At 38.7% G+C, this 18,995-nt stretch overlaps 1 protein-coding gene across 3 annotated transcripts in view; it reads right to left on the minus strand.

Moving 5' to 3' along the window:
• Positions 1-18,995, minus strand: part of TNIP3 (TNFAIP3 interacting protein 3) — a 60,952-nt gene that overhangs the window by 38,521 nt on the left and 3,436 nt on the right. For all 3 annotated transcript variants that reach the window (XM_073001705.2, XM_073001706.2, XM_020781456.3), the window contains exon 2: positions 17,205-17,281. In XM_073001705.2, the coding sequence (XP_072857806.2) occupies positions 17,205-17,281 (77 nt within the window). The remainder of the gene's footprint in view (positions 1-17,204; positions 17,282-18,995) is intronic.

Below are 18,995 nucleotides of genomic sequence, written 5' to 3' on the forward strand. Positions count from 1 at the left end.
TTTAATCAGCCCAATAGTCCTATTGTGCTTGCCATGTGGATTCACTCTGAAAATGTCTGCATTTTCAAAACCAGGAAAGACACTTTTCATAAACTGCAGAAACATCAGTGACTCCCAGCTACTTTTTTGCTGGATGTGAAAAATCTCATGGGGCCCAGTGATGTCTCAACAGCCTTTCGCAATTTGTTCAGAGAGTCTGTCTCAGCAGAATGAACATTTTCAAGCAAACTTGTCATATCACCTTCCTGCAGTCTGCTCATGAGGGTTAAAAGCATGATGATGGTGATGGAGGGAACCTCCACAGAAACAATATTTCATTGGTTTATAATTGAATGTATCATATATAAATAAGGTTTAAGTGAGAGAAATGCAGCTGGCCATTTCAAAGTCTTACTACTGGTTTGCTGTTATTTATTTATTTATTTATTTATTTATTTATTTATTTATTTATTTATGCATCCATCCATCCATCCATCCATCCATCCATCCATCCATCCATACATACATACATACATACATACATACCCCACCCATTTAGTGAACATACCACTACTCTGGGTGGCTTACAAAATATTATTAAAACCATATAAAATATATAAAACATATTAAAAGAAAACAAACAAACCCTACAGCCCCCATTAAATCACCCGTTATTGTTGCTATATTACAGAGCAAATGAATTACTCTGCAATGTGATCTGCCAGATATGACCATGTTAGTTTCTCCATGTGGGGCTTAAAGTTAATCTCCTTAAAAAAAACTGGTTACAGATACAGCCCCATCTTTCCTCCAGCTCCATTTACATTTCTGGGTTGGTTGGTTGGTTTAATTTGATAAACTTAAATACAGATTCTGCTCCAGGTTATGTTGTTAGCAAATAGTCATAGTTAATAAATGGCGGCCACAGATAGAGTTAATAAATGGCGGCCACAGATAGAGACACATTTATCAACATTCACACCCTAAAGGTGTATCTAATCAGTACAACTGAAGGGAATCCAGATGTGCAAGTGCCTCATCTGGATTCCTTTGCCTCAAAAGCATCTGCAGAAGACTGCTTGCATCTGAGATATGCAGTATGCAACCAATAGGGTGCAGGTAGCTCCCCGCAAAAGGACTGAAACACTATCCCTCAGCACCCCACACCCATTAGTTTTTAGCACATAAAGACCTCTTGTAACCTTTAGAGGAGAGGAGGGCAATTTTGCCATCCTTTGAGGGTCCCCCAGCAAACTCATACCAGGCCTGCATATGCTAAATTTTAAAAATTGTTATAAATTTGGCCCCTAGAAAGCACAGTGAGGGTGTTTTTTCAGATTTCACACACACACACACACACACACACACACACACACACACACACACACACACACACACAATGTGTAGAAGAAGAAAAAATCAAGGGCTGGGTGTCTTGGGAGCAGCCCTCCAAGGTTAAGGGATGACTGTGGGCAGCATCCAAGTTCTCAGGGAGAGACCGCCCCTGGTTTTCCTGAATAAATCTAATTTGGCGGACTGGAACACTAAGGTTACAGCATTACTGGCTATGTCTACTGGGGTATTCTTCTTGTAATCCAAAAATGTAACTTTTCCAAGTTCTGGTTTTAGGTATGGTCAAACCTTATGCCTCGAGTTGATAACCGTTAATAATTTCACTGGCCCAACTAGTAAAACCACATTCTGGCAATCAACCATTTACAGGGTCTGAAAAGCAGAGTGGGACCAAAGCAATTGTTCCATCAACAGTGATTGTTGTACACCTGAAAGTTTGAGTAAACTGACTCGCGCAGCGCCACACAGTAAAATTCAGAAAAGAGAGAAATTTTCAGCTTGGGCACCTTGCAGCCAATATTCCATTTATTGTCTTCCATATACGCTGGCAGTAGTGTTCCTGTCATCATGAATGCTATCTGTATGGTGAAAAATAAGTAACTCACTCTCAAAGATAGTATTATTCCCCTTTTTGAAAAAAAAATTATCATGACTAATTAAATTGTCTGCTTGGAACACTGTTAAAACCACCAGCAACAGCAACTTACAAGTTTGAACTTCAGAGACATGTGTTTTTAAGTTCCTAGAGGGTATTTCTTTTATAGCACCCTTTTAAATTCATTAATTAGGATTTTTGCGTGGCATTAAGCATGCATCAGGAGTACAATCATCACCCCTTCTGTCTCATCTCTGTCCTAGCAAGAGCATGTGGTTTGACTTCAGACAGTTTGTCAGCATGCCGTAATACACAGAATATATTCCTGCTGAACAATATAATTTACTGTACTGAATTAAGTGAGCTTGGTGACATTTGGAAGCACTTAAAGGCTAAGATATGGAAGCAGCCACTTAACTGAGCATGAACTTTAGCGCACATTACTTACAGAATGGGTGAGGATAATTGGTGGACGGCACCTTAATACTAAACACATGTTCTTGTAAGTGAGCCCTGCTGATTGGAAAGCTTGAAGAGGGGCATATGGAAGCTGGTGTGTGGTCATGCATCTAAGAGTAGTCACAGAAATGTGTCTGCTTTCACACTTTTGCCTCAGCCTTTGCAGTATAACAAACTAAGAGCCCAGAATCTTTGAGTTTAAATCCTCACTATTACGCTCATTGGATGCCCTTTAGCTGCTCCCTCTGTCTCAGGGTCAAATCAAATGAGAACTATTAAAAGATGGTAGAGATTTGTCAGAGATTTGTACCTGATTAATCAGAATTCCAATGAAACTCACATTTACCTCCTGGTGACCAATCACAAAACAAAACAAGGTCATTTTCAAGATAAAGAAGATGGGAAAAGCTTATACAATGACAATTGGGTGTCTTTTACTCCTTAAGACTTTTCATAATCTGCTGTTAGATATGTACACTGTCTCGTGATAAATGTGGGGAAATGGACTGTATTGCAACTGTTTGTGTAATTTGAAGGCAGATAAAGGTAAAGGTAAAGGTTCCCCTTGACAATTTGTCCAGTCGTGTCCAACTCTAGGTAGTGGTGCTCATCTCTGTTTCCAACACATAGAGCTAGTGTTTGTCCACAGACAATCCACGTGAAACAAAAAGTCATTTTTCAGTCCTGGAGTGGGACAAATGGATCCTTTGTATGCCAGGAGGGCAACATTTGGCCCTCCAGGTGTTTCAGACTACAAGTTCCACCATCCTATACCCTTGGACATACTGGATGTGACTTATTAGAACTGTAGGCCTAAGCATATGAAGGGCCAAAGACTGCCAGTCCTTGAATGATAGAAAGGTGCCAGTGAAGCAAAACCAGCAGCTTGAATGGTACAACAACTGTGCTGATATTTCATAAAAGTAACAAGAATAAACACAGGTAATCTTGGAGGTTTGAGGAAAGGCATATGTACTGCATGAATACAATAGAAGGGATTTTCATAAGAGTGACATGGAGGGGAAGAGGCTTTGAGATAAAACATAACATTTTGAGATTAGTGGGGTATCTGGAGAAAGGAACTGACAAATAATTTTCCTGAAGGGAAAACCCAGACCATTGTTAATAAAATATCCTGGAGACTAACTCATAGGTGACATTTCCTTAACATCTGATGATGTTATTTAATGTGTAAATCAGGAAAACCATATATTGCTCCATAAAAGAGCTGATTAGGTAACATCTCCTTAACCAGGAAATGTACCTTTCTTCAGGTAATATTTCAAGGATTTTTTTTTTTACTCAGCAAATATAAATGTCATGCAGTTCCTTTACCCTTATTTGGTGTCTCAACCTCAGATAGTCCCAAAGCTTTCAGGCAATGTTAGATTACTCTCACCTTTCAGAACCAGGATCTAAACAAATGGAAGGTTTTGTGGGTGAGTGGGTAGCACTGGAATCTTCTGAATAATTACAAAGCTGGACATAGACCCCACCATCACCATACTGATGTAATTTGATGGAGGAACAGCAACACTTGTTTTGAAAGCAAATTGAATGGGTCGCTCACTAAACCTGTTCTAAAAGATACGAATAGGGGGAGCTTCAATACAGATCCCCATCCTAGACTAAAAATAAGAAAAGTCCTACCAACCTTGGCAGTACATAAAATAGATTTACAGAAGGATGGGCTAAGAGACCACAATTTCGAAAAAAGGAGTAAGGCAGTCTTTTATGATACTGTATTGCATTCAGCCTAATTCCTTTTAAATGATAAGTGACTAGGAAAATATAAATTTCTACTGCTTTATTTTTTTATTTGAAGACAATAAGGTCATCAGATGTAATACATGTTTGGGAACTATGATGTGTTTCCATACATTTAAGCAAAATTAAACTCTTAACATGGTTTAAAGCTTCTGTTTTGCTGTTTGCTGTCAGATAAAATAGTAGGTTGCATTCATTACTAAAATGCAATCAAACAAACGAGTCAGCAAGAAACATTTGCCCTAGAAAACAGTTTCAGGCTTCATGTGGGGTTTTCTCACATGACCTACTCACTGGCATCCTCCCCCGCATCACACTCTTTTTTTTCTATTGCTTGCTCAACTGGTGAACCAGTAGCAACCACAACAACTGTCGCTATAGAACCAGGAGGTTCTAGAAATGAGAAATCTGCCCTCTACCAGGACATGGGCCTTGGAGGATGCCCAGCTTTGTTGACCTTTGATTTTAGCCCTCACCAAGAGTGCAACTACATGGTCAAATACCACAGAATTTGCTCAACTTATAAAACAAGAGAATTCAAAGAAATGTTTTACTGACCACATAATGCAATTGAATTGTTTCAGCCCTTTTTGCTGTTAAAGTAACTTTTTTTCCTCTTCCATGGGTGGGTGTGTGTCTACTTTTTCAAACTGGAATGAGTCGAACAGAGTTTTCGCTGTGTGGTAGTTATGACATGTTATTGTAAAGATGAGGGGCATACCTGAAGGTGGTGTTTTGGTGAGGTAGGCATCTGGAGCATGGTGTTCATGATGGAGATGAGGGGAGACATGCAAAAGCAAAGCACCATGATTATGGTTTCTGTGAAGCCACTTTCTCATATAAGGCTCCAGATTATTACATTTCTAGAAGACTTTTCTATAGAAAAATAACATAGAAAGGTACTTCACAGTCTCAGAATACAGAACACCAAAAGTCTGAACAGTAATTTTGCAAAATACATCATGATTCACTACTCAGAATGATTTCATATGGGTTCACTACCTTTCATCACCCATCAGTTACTCCTTTCCCTTACTTTCAAGTAACACATGAAGGAATTACTCATCTCCTGTAACATGGTTTTAACTATATGGGAACAAATGATATGATAAGTTACTGCCTTCTCTTCCAGCTAATATGGCACCAATTAACAAACTGTACAGTATAGATGTGTAGATATGGGTGAGTGAATGCAAAAAGTCCTAAGTGATTTAAAACCAGTAGATCTTTTGAGAGTTTAGAGAAATCTTTTAGGGGAGCCACTGGATATAAAAAAATTGAAGCTACTTTTCTTTTTCATACAGTCCTCCCTCTCTCCCTCTACTCTTTTTTCCCTTTGTCCTTTGTCCCACTCGGACAATGACCCCTGGCTTTTCTGACGACCTGCGGAAAATAGATGATGTGCGCAAGACAGCTGTCATCAACAGGGAACTGAGTAGGCTGCAGATGGACATTGTTGCCCTGCAAGAGACAAGATCCCAGACTTGGGATCTGTGAAAGAAAATGATTTCTTGTTCTTCTGGCAGGGAAAACCATTGACTGAGACCAGGGAATATGATGTTGCCTTTGCGGTTAGAAATATTCTGCTGAGTTCCATTTTTTCATCTATTGCGGGGACTGAAAGAATCCTGTCGCTGCAGCTCCACTCATCAGCAGGACTGGTCACCCTCATTAGTGCGTATGCACCAGCACTGTCATCTACAACAGAAGTCAAAGGCAAATTCTATGACGATCTGGCAGCTACTATCAAAAAAGTCCTGAGAGAGAGCCGCTGTTCATTCTCAGAGACTTTAACGCTAGAGTTGGTGCTGATCACAATTCTTGGCCCACTTGTCTAGGTTGTTTTGGCATTGGGAAGATGAACGAAAATGGCCAACGCTTGCTGGAGTTTTGCTGTTATTATTGTCTTTGTGTCAGCAACACGTTCTTTAATACGAAGCTACAACACAGAGTCTCTTGGACACATCCAAGACTGAAGCATTCCTTCAACTCGATTTGATTCTCACTAGATGCTGTAGCCTTCCTAGTATTATGATCACACACAGTTATCAGGGTGCTCATTGCAATACTGATCACTCCCTGGTGCGTAGCAGAGTAAAACTGTGGAAAAAGAGATTGTATCACACAAAAAAGGAAGGAAGACCATATATTGACATCAGCAAGACTCACAATCTGAAAAAAGTGGAGGAATTTGCCCAAGTGGAGCAAATTCCAGGCTCGGCTGATGCAAATGCACCTGAATGGTGGGAACATTTCAAGAATGCTGTTTATGACTCCGCCTTGTCCACATTTCACAAGAAGATAAAAAATATGGTAGACTGGTTTGAAGCCCATACAGAGGAGTTGATGGCAGCCATTGAGGAAAAGAGGAGAGCTCTAGCAGCATACAAAGCCTTCCTAGTGAGTACAAATTGCAGGCTCTTCGAGTTGCTCGTAGCAAAGTCCAACAGACTGCCAGGAGATATTCCAATAATTATTGGCTTCAGTTATGCTCTCAGATACAGATAGCAGCAGACACAGGTAACATCAAGGGAATGTATGACGGTATCAAGCAGGCGTTAGGTCCTTTACAGAAGAAATCTACTCCTTTGAAGTCTGCAACAGGTGTGATCATCCAGAACCGAGCACAGCAGATGGACTGCTGGGTGCAGCACAACTCTGAGCTATATTCCAGAGAAAATGTAGTAACTGAAGAGGAATTAAATAACATTGAGTGCCTGCCTGTCTTGGAATAGTTAGCAAAAATAAAAGCGGCCTTGGATTCCCTCGCCTCCAGCAAGACACCTGGGGAGGATAACATCCCTGTTAAGGTGCCGAAGTGCTGCTGTAAAGATATCATCACCACTGAGCTGTATGGAATCTTTTGTCTTTGCTGGAGGGAAGGTGGAGTACCACAGAACATGAAGGATGCAAACATTGTCATATTATATAAGAACAAAACAAAAACTACTATGGCATCTCTCTTCTCAGAGTTGTAGGGAAGTGACTTGCCCGTGTTGTGCTGAAGAGACTCCAGGTGCTTGCAAACAGAGTCTATCCAGAATCACAGTGTGGATTTTGAGCTAATAGATCCATCACTGACATTATATTCTCCCTCAGACAGTTGCAGGAGAAATGTAGGGAACAACGACAGCCACTCTTTGTGGCCTTCATAGATCTTACAAAGGCCTTTGATTTGGTTAGCAGAGATTCAGACTCAGTTATCAGATTTCAGTGCCAGGTCTTAACCCTAGAATACTTCATGTAAGAGCAGAAAAGTAAGCTATGAACAGACTTAATATTTTCTTTTTATATTCCCCCCTCTCCCTCAGGATCAAACTATAAGTTATGGATAGCCTGTCATTAAAGGCAGAAATTTGTTAGTGCTTGTTGCGAGCGCGCTGAAGCCTCTATTATCTCAGGCCTTCAGGAGGTGCTCACACTTCTTCTTTAGTTGCTGCCACCAATACCAATTCAGTACCAATTATTTACTGAGACATGTGTTGCTTTGAAACTTAAACTTGTTTATTTGATCAGTAATATATAATGTAAATCAAAAGTTGCTAATCAATTTCTCTCACTCACTGAACTCACTGACACACAGAACCCTACTCTCACTGACTTTGTGGCTCACTCTCTCACAGACTCACAGATCTCTCTAAAACTCCATCTCATACTCAATACCCTTTATATCCCAGCATCTCCCCCTTTAGCACCACCTTCCGTTCCCTCATTGGCTCCTTTTCCACTGCTCAGCTGTGATGGACAGGTGAGGGCAGGGCTGAACGCTCCAGTGCTCCAGTGACATGATTCAATTATACTTGCAATCAAAGCCTGTGCTTACCTCGCAATGACCAATCACAGAACAATGCAAGTTAATTTGCAAACTAAAGGAGTAGAAAATTCCTGCTGTGACAATCACATATTTTCATCATTTAAGGAATTTCCTCTCATAATGATGGGCTATCTATAACACACACTAGACCCTGAGTAACTTAAAAGAATTACTATTGACAGCTATGACAGAAGCTCACTCTACTGTTTGGAGGTGAGACACTCATGCTTAGGCGATAGCTACCCCTTACTTTATATAAGGATGTAAATCACCACTTGCTTCATCCATGCAGGCAAGAAGAAGAAACTACAAAATTATTTTCATTCTGTGAGAAAACTAGATATTTTACCACAGTCTTTACAAGGAAGAGGATGAAAGGAATTTTTATTTTTAATATTATATGTGTTTAATTCTTTTTAAATTTTGTAATAATTTAGAGTTTTTAGCTTTTGACATTGCTTCTTATTTTAAGACTGTAAAATGCCATAGGTCTTCTCTCTTTTTTTAGGGTAAAGGGAGGATTAGAGAGGGGCATGAATAGCCACTTTGGTGGTTCGTGCTGGTTCGTTTTTCAGCTGAACAAGTGTTTGGCGTTTCCCAACCCCGCCTCCTCCAGCAGCCACCCTCTCAGAGCAACTAGGGGAGGCAGGGGAGGGAAGCCAAGTGCTGCCTCTGAGTGGGTACCCACTGGAAGAGGTGGGGCTAGGTAACACCAGACATCTGTTTGGTCAAAAAAACAAACAAACCACCACGAACCACTTAACTGGTTCATGCCCATCTCTAGGCAGGATATAAATATTGTAGTATTTTAAATAAAATAAATAAATGTCTGTATTAAAACCCATTGTTTTGTGTTCGCTACATATGCAGATGTGTATGCGTGGACTTTGCTTCTCAGATGGAAAAGGCACTAATTTTCCAGAATGTTTACACAAGTTATAGGAACATTAAAAAGAAAAAATAACACTCCTTGTTTTGGCTGTTGCCTGGAAACTAGAAAACTCACTGAACATGAATATCTCTAACTCAAGATACCTGTAGTTTAAATGGACAAAAACAAAGAATTCAGCAATTGTTCTTTCATCTCTACCCTTAATAATATTGATTTAATAATTAGGAGATGTCAAGTTGATTCTGACTGAGAGTTTCTCAGAGGTTTCTAGGTATAAAGTATTCAGAAATAGTTTACCATTCCCTTTTTCTGGAGGTGCTGTGGGCCTGTGTATTTTGCCCAAGGCCACACAGGCTGGCTGTCCTCCCAAAGGACACAGTGGGGAATCATATTCATGACCCCTAGTCATGCAGCAAGGTATTCCAACTGACTGAGCTTTCCAGCCACCTCTCCCTAGTCTCACACATCTGAAATTGTAAGGAAGAGTTTCTAGATGAGTATGAGATGTTTCTTGGGGCAGATATGTTCCCTTCTAATTACAAATATGTCCACTAACTAAAGCTTGCATGGATACCACTCAGTACAAGTTTACAAAATAAAAAAAGGTTATTGATGTGCATTATCCCATGCTGGTGATGAATGAAGCGTGTGAATTATGATGGCAATTAATTAATTAATTAATTAATTAATTAATTAATTAATTAATTAATTAATTAATTAATTAATTAACGTATATGCCGCCCACTCTACCCAAAGGTCTCTGGGCAGCTTACAACAATTAAAATTCAATTCAAATACAATAAAAGATTAAATGATTAAAATGCAATTAAAATTGCCATCAGGATCCACAGTTGATGTTATTTCAATTAAAAGCCTTCTGGAACAGGAAGATTTTGAAATGGCGCCAAAATGTCATCAATGTCGGTGCCAGATGAATTTCAGTCGGGAGGGCATTCCATAGTCTGGGGGCAGCTGCTGAAAAGGCCCTTTGTCTACAAGCCATCCCTCTTACCTCCTTGAGGGACGGCTTTATCAAAAAGGCCCCCTGGCTAGATCTTAACTGCCAGGTAGGCTCATATGGAAGGCGGCGGTCCTTCAGGTATCCAGGGCCCAAGCCGTTTAGGGCTTTATATGCCAAAACAAGCACTTTGAATTGGGCCCGAGCAGCAACTGGTAACCAATGTAACTTAAACAGAATTTAATTGTGAATAAGGGGTTTTAGGGGGATATAATGCCCCACCCATTGTAGCTGTGTCTTACTTTGAGAGGAAATTAATGCCAGAAACAAGGAGTTAAACATATGCTTGCTTCATCTTCATGAATATGTATTTGAGGCAAAAGATTCCTGAAGCTGTTGCAGACTCAGGATTGTGGGCATACAGAACAGAATTAAATCCAGAGGGAGTAACAGTCATTCCAGATCAGAGGTTCTGCACTTTATTGTGCCAAACACATCTGATGCATATATTACAATGTTTTCTGCAGCAAACATCTGAAATAGGGTCATGTCTGATACTGTGTGCAGGGTTTGGGAGTGAGGTTTCATTGGTACTTGCCCCAGTCAAGTTGGCCATGAGCCTCATGGCGCAGTGGTTAAAACGCTGTATTGCAGCTAAAACTGTGCTCACGACCTGGGGTTCAAATCCCAGGTAGCCGGCTCAAGGTTGACTCAGCCTTCCATCCTTCCGAGGTCGGTAAAATGAGCACCCAGCTTGCTGGGGGGGCAATGTGTAGCCTGTATAATTAAAATTGTAAAACCGCCCGGAGAGTGCTTGTAGCGCTATGGGGCGGTATATAAGTGCAAAAAAAAAAAAAAAACCTACAGCTGAGAAATGGTTTTGCTACTAATGCATTAACATTATATTGTTGAAGAAAACAGATTCGTTAAAAATAGATCATGAAATTGCTTTGTTATGAGAATTGTAATTAACATGTTATAATGTTGGACTAAAATACCAGTGCATATACCAAGCTATTTGCACCAGTGTGGGGTGAGAAAAATAAAGACATAATCTGATCAGGTGTTTTCCTTGCTTGTCTATTCTACATCTTCATTCAGATTGGTACTCTTGGTGTCTTTCCTTTCTCTTGGCCTAGCATCATCCAAGCATTGCCTCTTACCCATTAGGCTCCCCCAGAATTCCCCAAGGGGATTTAGAACAGCCAGGGAGGCTAATCTGCCCTTATGAATCATGATTCTTGGGCCTCTACTTCCTCCTGATCTTTGTCAGACTGATACCCTTCAGGTTGGTCTATCAGTCTAACTTCCTTTCCTCTTTTTCTAAGGAACAGACATACTGTTTCACTTCTCCTATGTGCCTTCTAGGGTGCATGTCTGTCTAGTTAGGATTAGGGTTTAGGTTTTTCTATCTGGAATGTAACTTTCTTAAATAAAGGTTAGATGTTTGTTTTTAACTGCTTCCAGCTAGCAGAAGCTGCCTTAACAAGCTGCAGAAAAGGACTGATTATCAGTTTTCTCATCTCTCCCGCCCCCCCCCCCTTGGTTTCCTAGCTGCTCTATCATAACTCTGATCAGCTAAAGCAGGGGTCTCCAAACTTTTCAGTGTGGGGGCCACATCATATATTTTACACATTTTTGAGGGCTGAAGGAGGGAAGGGGAACCCAAGTGATCCCTCACCCCCACTATCTTTGTAAAAACAGCAGGGGTGGGGGATCACTTGGGTCCCCTTTCCCTCTTCTTCCTATGCCTGGGCCAGATAAAAAGGCAAGGCGGGGGAATCAGGACTTGTCACAAAGCAGGGAAGGTAGTGTCTTTCAGATCTCTGAGAAGGTATCCCTTTCCATCAACCAGATAACAGGAGCTGAAATGCTCCATTGTGGGTGTCATCAGGAGAGGTAACACCCCAGAAGAGATTGGGACCAAGTGGGAGCAAATAGGTGGAGGAATCTGCTTGTCTGCTCTGAAAGTCTCAACAAGCTGTTATCTGGACTGAGCGTCAGTTGCCATGTTGCAGACTCAACATAATTTGTGAGTACCGAGAACTGTTGTCCCAGAGTGATTAAGGAAGAAGAAATATTTGGGCTGGAGTAAAGAGGCTCAATAAAGATAAGAAATCGGACTTTTAAACAAGAAAATTGCTGGACATTGCTTTGGGGGTATATATATCTACAGTTTTTCATTGTTAAAGGCAAACTGAATTTGGACGTTACATGCATACAAGATAACTATATTTTAAAAAAGAGACTTGAAATATTTGGAAATGCCAAAATTAGGGAGGCTCTTCGCTGCATCAGACAACAAAGAAAAAAAGAGAGGGGTGGAAACATTTATAAAAGAGGACCTGAAACTTAAACCAATTTCTGCATCACAAGATGGAAGAATATTGATGGTAGAAATTCAAAGAGGGAAGGAAAATAATTGATAGTAAATATTTATGCTCCAAATAAAAATCAAGATAAATTTTTCAAAGAACTACAAAAAGATAAAGAATACAAAGATAGTTGCTGTGTATGGGGATTCAATGCAGTTCTAGATAGAAAACTGGACACAAACATTCAAACATTAAGAAAAAGGAAAAAAGAAAGAAGGACCATATTATCAAAAACCTTCTGGTCTATAGCAGAAGAGTTTCATTTGATAGATGCATGGAGAGCAACACATATAAAAGAGAAAGATTGTATGCTGGATCCCAATAAGCTGGATAAAAGTGATGAAGACTATAGACATACTACTAAGAACTTTTGCTGATGATAGTCCAGTTATTATATAACTGAATATACAAAATAAAACATCTTTCTGGAGAATGAACAATAGTCTTTGGCAAAATGAAAATTTTAAGAAAGAAGTGATGCAAGAAATGTCTTGGTTCTTTAAGGAAAATAAAACTCCAGCTGTACCAATGAGAGTAGTCTGGGATGCAGGAAAAGCAAGCTAAGAGAGAGAGTTATAAAGCATGCAGCAACACAAAAAGGGAAAAAATACAAAATTAGAAAGAATTAGAGAAAAAACTCTTCAAGTTAGAACAACAGTCAGAACAAAATAGCTTATTTGAAAAACTAGTAGATAATATGAAATTAGTACAACATCAAATAAATCTATGGTGGATATCAGAAATGGCAATAAAGATAAAACAAGTGAAACAAAATTTCTTTGAAAAAGCAAACAAACCAGGCAGATGGCTTGCCTATACACTGGGAAAAGAACAACAAGAAACCAAATCATAAACCTTAAAGACCAGGAAGAAGAGACTAAATGGGAGCAGAAGGAAATTAAAAAAATTGTCAAGGATTTCTATCAAGCGCTATACAAAGAACCAGGGAAATCAATAATATAGCAAAGAGAATATCTACAGAAGTTTCAGTTAAATAAATTATCTAAAGAAAAAAAGAGAGATCTTGAATTCCTCAATAGCAATGTGAAGTGGTGGAAGCTACAGTGGTACCTCGACTTGCGAACTTAATCCATTTTGGAACGACGTTTGTACGTTGTAAAGTTCATAAGTCAAAATACCATTTCCCATTGAAATGCATGGGAACAGAATTAATCTGTTCCAGCATTTCAAAAGGCAAAAAGGCAGGGGGAAGGGGCTGGAAATTACAATTTCCTGCCCTTTCTTCCTGCCTTTTTGGCTTCGGAGGTCTCAAACGGCTTCCTCCGATGTTGGGGGCAAAGCCCTTTGAGACCTCCGAAGGTGCTGGTGGTTGCAGCGGGGACCCCCAGGGAGGTCTCCCAGGGCTTGCCCGCCACCATGAGAGACCTCCCTGCCACCACGATCAACGCCTTCAGAGCTCTCAAAGAGCTTCCTCCGATGTCGGGGGGGGAAGCCCTTTGAGAGCTCTGAAGGCAAAAAGGCAGGGAGAAAAGGCAGGAAATTCAAATTTCCAGTTCATACTTTACAGAAACTCTAAACTAAAGAACGGCGGCAATTTAGTACTGCCAATTTTCTCCCTTTTTTCCATGCAGTTCTCTGCCTTTGCAGAAGCACAGAATAAAGTGAAACGTTTTACTGCTTCACCTCCATTCCAAGACTCACAAGTCTACCAGCCCTAGAAAAGATGTATTTCAAAACATTCAGGCAATGTTATATGAAATGCTTTCATGTTCAAGAAGAAAAATTTAGAACATTTAGCTAAACGACTTCCTGTCTGAAGTCTAATAGATCTGCTGTAGGCTGTGTAACACTGTTGTAAGATTGTCTGCTGTTATGCCACAGAGCTCCTGTGTCTTGAAGGAACTTTGCAGTTGCAATGAGCAGAGTGGGAAAATTTATCCAGTGATTTGCTGCTTGGCACAAAAAAAAAATCCCCTGGAAAGGCTGGCAATTGTACCCTATCAACCTTTGTCTTTCCCAAGCCACAACAGAGTTCCCTGTAACATATGCTGGAAAAAAAAAATGCACACACACACATGCATATACACAATCCAGAGTTTAAAATAGCATATACTAGCTGAGGAAATTCATACAAGATGTGCACATCTGCATCGTATAATTTAGTGAAGGATCAAGGGCTGAGTCTAATTTGCTTGAAATAAAATTAGGAAAAATTAGGGCTTGGGAAAAAGAATGACATAAAATATGAACATCCCTATGTATAGTTATAGGAATACACATGAACACATAACTGTTACAACTTATATCAGTGGATGTGTGAGCAAACTTTGAAAATGAAGCCAAACTGCACCATGCAGAAACCTTCTATGTTATATGGAACCTTATATGTAATACACCTTTTCCAGTCAAATATGCTCCGGAACATATGACACATTTAGGCATTTTAGCCCTCAAAAGAAGATGGTTACGTGTTGCATGTCAGCCTTGAAGTACTCAATGGGAAACACATGCTTAGCTAGATGGACCTTTGGTCTGATAGTTTCATCAGGTTTATACACACAAACTAGTCTAGGTTTTTTTTTATTTATTATATATATTCTTAATGGCCAATTAAAAGTACCACCTGCTCCTGCATTTGGACAGTCTAAATATAAGCATGATTTCCTCTTGAGGAGAGGATATAATATAATAGATAAACCATATCTTTGGCATAATGTAGATTAAAAATAAGTTTAAAATACATAAACATGTAATCTGGAAAACAAAGAGAAAATCAACACTATTTCACTCAATCCCAGTTCAACCAAAACATCTGCCTATCACCCTATAAATGTCCCTGTGCTTCTGCTGCCGTTATGAAAAAGGAACAAAGCTTTTAAAGAACAGCTAATAGTTAACAGCTGTTTGGCTGAAAAATGACACATCTGGAAAAACACAGTGCTGTTAATATGGACTGAACTGATAGTTTCCTAATAGCTTGGGGTTACATTTTTAAAGAACTATAGAATTAACAACAAACAAACCAAAAAAAACAACACTACACAAATGAACACATGCTCCTCATGGAAAGGCAAACAGTACCAGAATGATCAAATAATTAATTAAAACTACAATCTATTTCATTATAATACAAGGAAACTAACTAAACTTAATGTCAAGGTAATGTTTTGGTGTCTCCAATGAGGTGTTTGAATTCTGCGCACATTATAACCAGTAATCAGGAACCATTCATAATGGTTTTACCAACAGATTCTGCCACCATAAGCCCCACTGTTGGAAGGCAGGTGGCATAGAAATGCAATAAACAAATAAACAAATTCAAATGAGACTCCTTTAACCCAAGTGCCCACACAAGATACAAATAATGTCATTAACAGTTGGAATAAATTGAAAAGATGTGAATTTTTTTTCCCAGCTCATCTTTTGCTCAGTTTCATGTTATGGGTACTTTTCAGCTTGATGACTCTTCTGCTCTCTTTCAATAATGATAGTATTTATTTATTTATTCATTTATTGGATTTATATACCGCCCCATAGCGCTACAAGCACTCTCCGGGCGGTTTACAATTTTAATTATAAAGGCTACACATTGCCCCCCCCAGCAAGCTGGGTACTCATTTTACCGACCTCGGAAGGATGGAAGGCTGAGTCAACCTTGAGCCGGCTACCTGGGATTTGAACCCCAGGTCGTGAGCACAGTTTTAGCTGCAGTACAGCGTTTTAACCACTGCGCCACGAGTACTGAGAGCATTTGTACTGCTATTTTATTAGGTTTCTAAAATGTATTCTTATCAATGTCTTCTTGTTGCTGTTGCTGTTATTTTTGATCTGGTGATAGCAGGGGTTAAGTATGTATGTATGTATGTATGTATGTATGTATGTATGTATGTATGTATGTATGTATGTATGTATGTATGTATGTATGTATGTATGTATGTATGTATGTATGTATGTATGTATGTATGTATCCACCTCTAACCTTAAAAAAGAACCAAGATGACTTACATCATTAAAAGAAGGCATTTAAAATTAACAACAGCAAGTACACAAATACTAAAAGAAACCAAGCATCTTACAGTATCTAAAAAGAGTAAACAAAAGCAAGACCAAAACAGCTTCAAAACAGTAAGGTATAACAATCCATTTAAAAATCCCAGACAGACAGACAGACAGACAGACAGACAGACAGACAGACAGACAGACAGACAGACAGACAGACAGATAGATAGATAGATAGATAGATAGATAGATAGATAGATAGATAGATAGATAGATAGATAGATAGATAGATAGATAGATAGATAGATAGATAGATAGATAGATAGATAGATAGATAGATAGATAGATAGATAGATAGATAGGGTGGGGAAAGCTGATATGCTTTTATCTTTTTTGACTGATGCATCACATATTGATTTTTTCCCAAAAAGAAAAAAGAAAGAAAGAAAAAAGCAAAACGAGCTGCTTATATACCGCCCCATAGTGTTTCAAGCACTCTCTGGGCAGTTTACAAGTTAATAATGCAGGCTACACATTACCCCCCGCCCAGCAAGCTGGGTACTCATTTTACCAACCTCAGAAGGATAGAAGGCTGAGTCAACCTTGAGCTGGCTACCAAAGATTAAACCCTGGATCATGAGCACAGTTTTACTTTACTTTACTTTACTTTTACTTTATTTAGATTTATACCCCGCCCCTCTAGACAAAGTCTACTTGGGGCAGCATATAAAAAATGATAAAAAATGATAAAATAATACATTACTAAAACCTAATAATATAACCAACTAATTTATGAATATATATATTATCAAGATGGGCGAATAGAGAAACGAAACAATTAATTGACTGGAGGGAAGGCCTGTTTAAAGAGCCAAGTTTTTAAATGGCTTTTAAAAATGGCTACAATATAGCAGTTTAGCCACTGCACCATGAGGCTCTTTATTTGTAATTTTCACAACTGCTTTGAAAATGATCAGCTATAGTTCATTCAAGTATCACAAGCCTTTATTAAAAAGTAAATTGAAATAGTTTGAGCCCTGGTCTGTTAATACCTTTCAGAATCAGATGGCTGCATGATCTGTGTATCTAGGAAATCTTCGCAGATGGTTTTAGTCCGCCAACGGTCACTCTAATTTAAAAAAGAAGTAGAAAGACTATTATTGTTAAAATATCATATTTCCCCGATACTGTAAACATTTTTAAATTATTTTTGCACATAAGTGGTTTGAAATCAAATCAAACTATTTTTAATTTATGGACATGCAGATAAATCATTTGAGCATGCCTAAAATGGAAAAAAGTATTATTGCTATTGCTATTATTATTATTTTAACATTGTTGCTATTCAAATAATTTCCCCAGAATCCAAAATTCTATTCATATAGTTTAAAAAACACTCAAAATACATACTTGAGAAAGAATGCCTCTATCTAGGCCTAAATAAGTTTCATAATATTGTTCCTATAATGAGTGAACTTAAAATCATGGTTAGAAAAATTACATGTAGCACATTTGCTTGAAGGAGCTTATAAGAGAGTTTAATCAGTTGTCAAGAAAGGTAGGAAAAGATCATAAGTGCTAGAGTTCTTTAAAATAATCATTCTTGTACACAACAGACTTTATATTCTTCTTTGCAAGTATATCTTAAGAGAACAAATATGCAGGAAACTCTAAGTGATTTATTTAACTGATAAAGAAAAAAATCTGCTAATTTATGTATTTTATTTCAGTGAGGATCCTGAGCACTCAGACATATCTGAAAAGTCCAGTTATGTAGGCACTTAAATTTGAATTTTCTCATTAGATACAACAATGTCCTGCGAAGTAACTATCAGTCTGCAGGAGCAAAAACCACACTGTAAAAATAAGCACAGTAATTGTAGCACAAGCGTCCGTATTAAGATGGACTCTAATCCATGAAGACCTACAACATAATAACTGTGTTAGTCTTCAAGCTCACCGTCCCACTCGCACATGGATCGCCTATGCTTTGAAGTGCTGCAGTATTTGTTGCTGTTTATTCCTCACTGGAACTGTACATGGGTGCAACCAAACAAAAATATGTACAAATGATCAAGATTACAAGTACAGTTTTTCTGGAAGTGAGATAATGTTAATGATCCAATCCCAGTTTTATACCAGGAGGTGTAGAAAACTAATGTAGACATAATTCTTTGCTGGTTTTTTATGCATATAAACCATTTGTGTACAATACAATAAAATAAAGCCAGCAAAGGACAGGACAGTTTTTTGTTACTGTGTGCCCCATTAGATTGTCATTTGTCAAATCACATTTGAAATCACCTTATGCTTATATCTTGCAAAACCCTGCTTTATATGTCTTGTATGCCTTATATTTCTGCATAGCATCTTGGCTATGTTGGCTGGGGGATTCTGAGATTTTTGGTCCCAAAACGTAAATTTCCAAAGCTCTAGGAACACAATAGAACTCTTGCTATTCATCAGAAAACAAATAAGACTCCCAAAGGAAAGAATGCTCCCAAAACTCAGCTGTAAGTTGTAGGTTTTTCAGTCCAAACAGCCCAAAAAACCTACAACAACCATTGGATCCTGGCTGGGAAAGCCTTTGAGAATACTCAGTTGTAAGGTTAAGGCTTGGCTTAGGACTAGTACAGAAGTACTTCCATTCCACATGTATATGTATATACATAACACACACATGCCTACACGCACACCACCATCTGGTGTATGTGTGTGTGTTTTTACACTAATCAAAAACGCTATGCCCCAAGGAGATAACAACTCATTTTAAGAAAAAAATTCAAGAAACATCTTGACATTATTCACTGTCGGAAACAGATATTTTTAAATGCTTTTGAATT

This window comes from Pogona vitticeps, chromosome 5 (assembly GCF_051106095.1).
Source record: "Pogona vitticeps strain Pit_001003342236 chromosome 5, PviZW2.1, whole genome shotgun sequence".
NCBI classification, from domain to species: domain Eukaryota; kingdom Metazoa; phylum Chordata; class Lepidosauria; order Squamata; family Agamidae; genus Pogona; species Pogona vitticeps.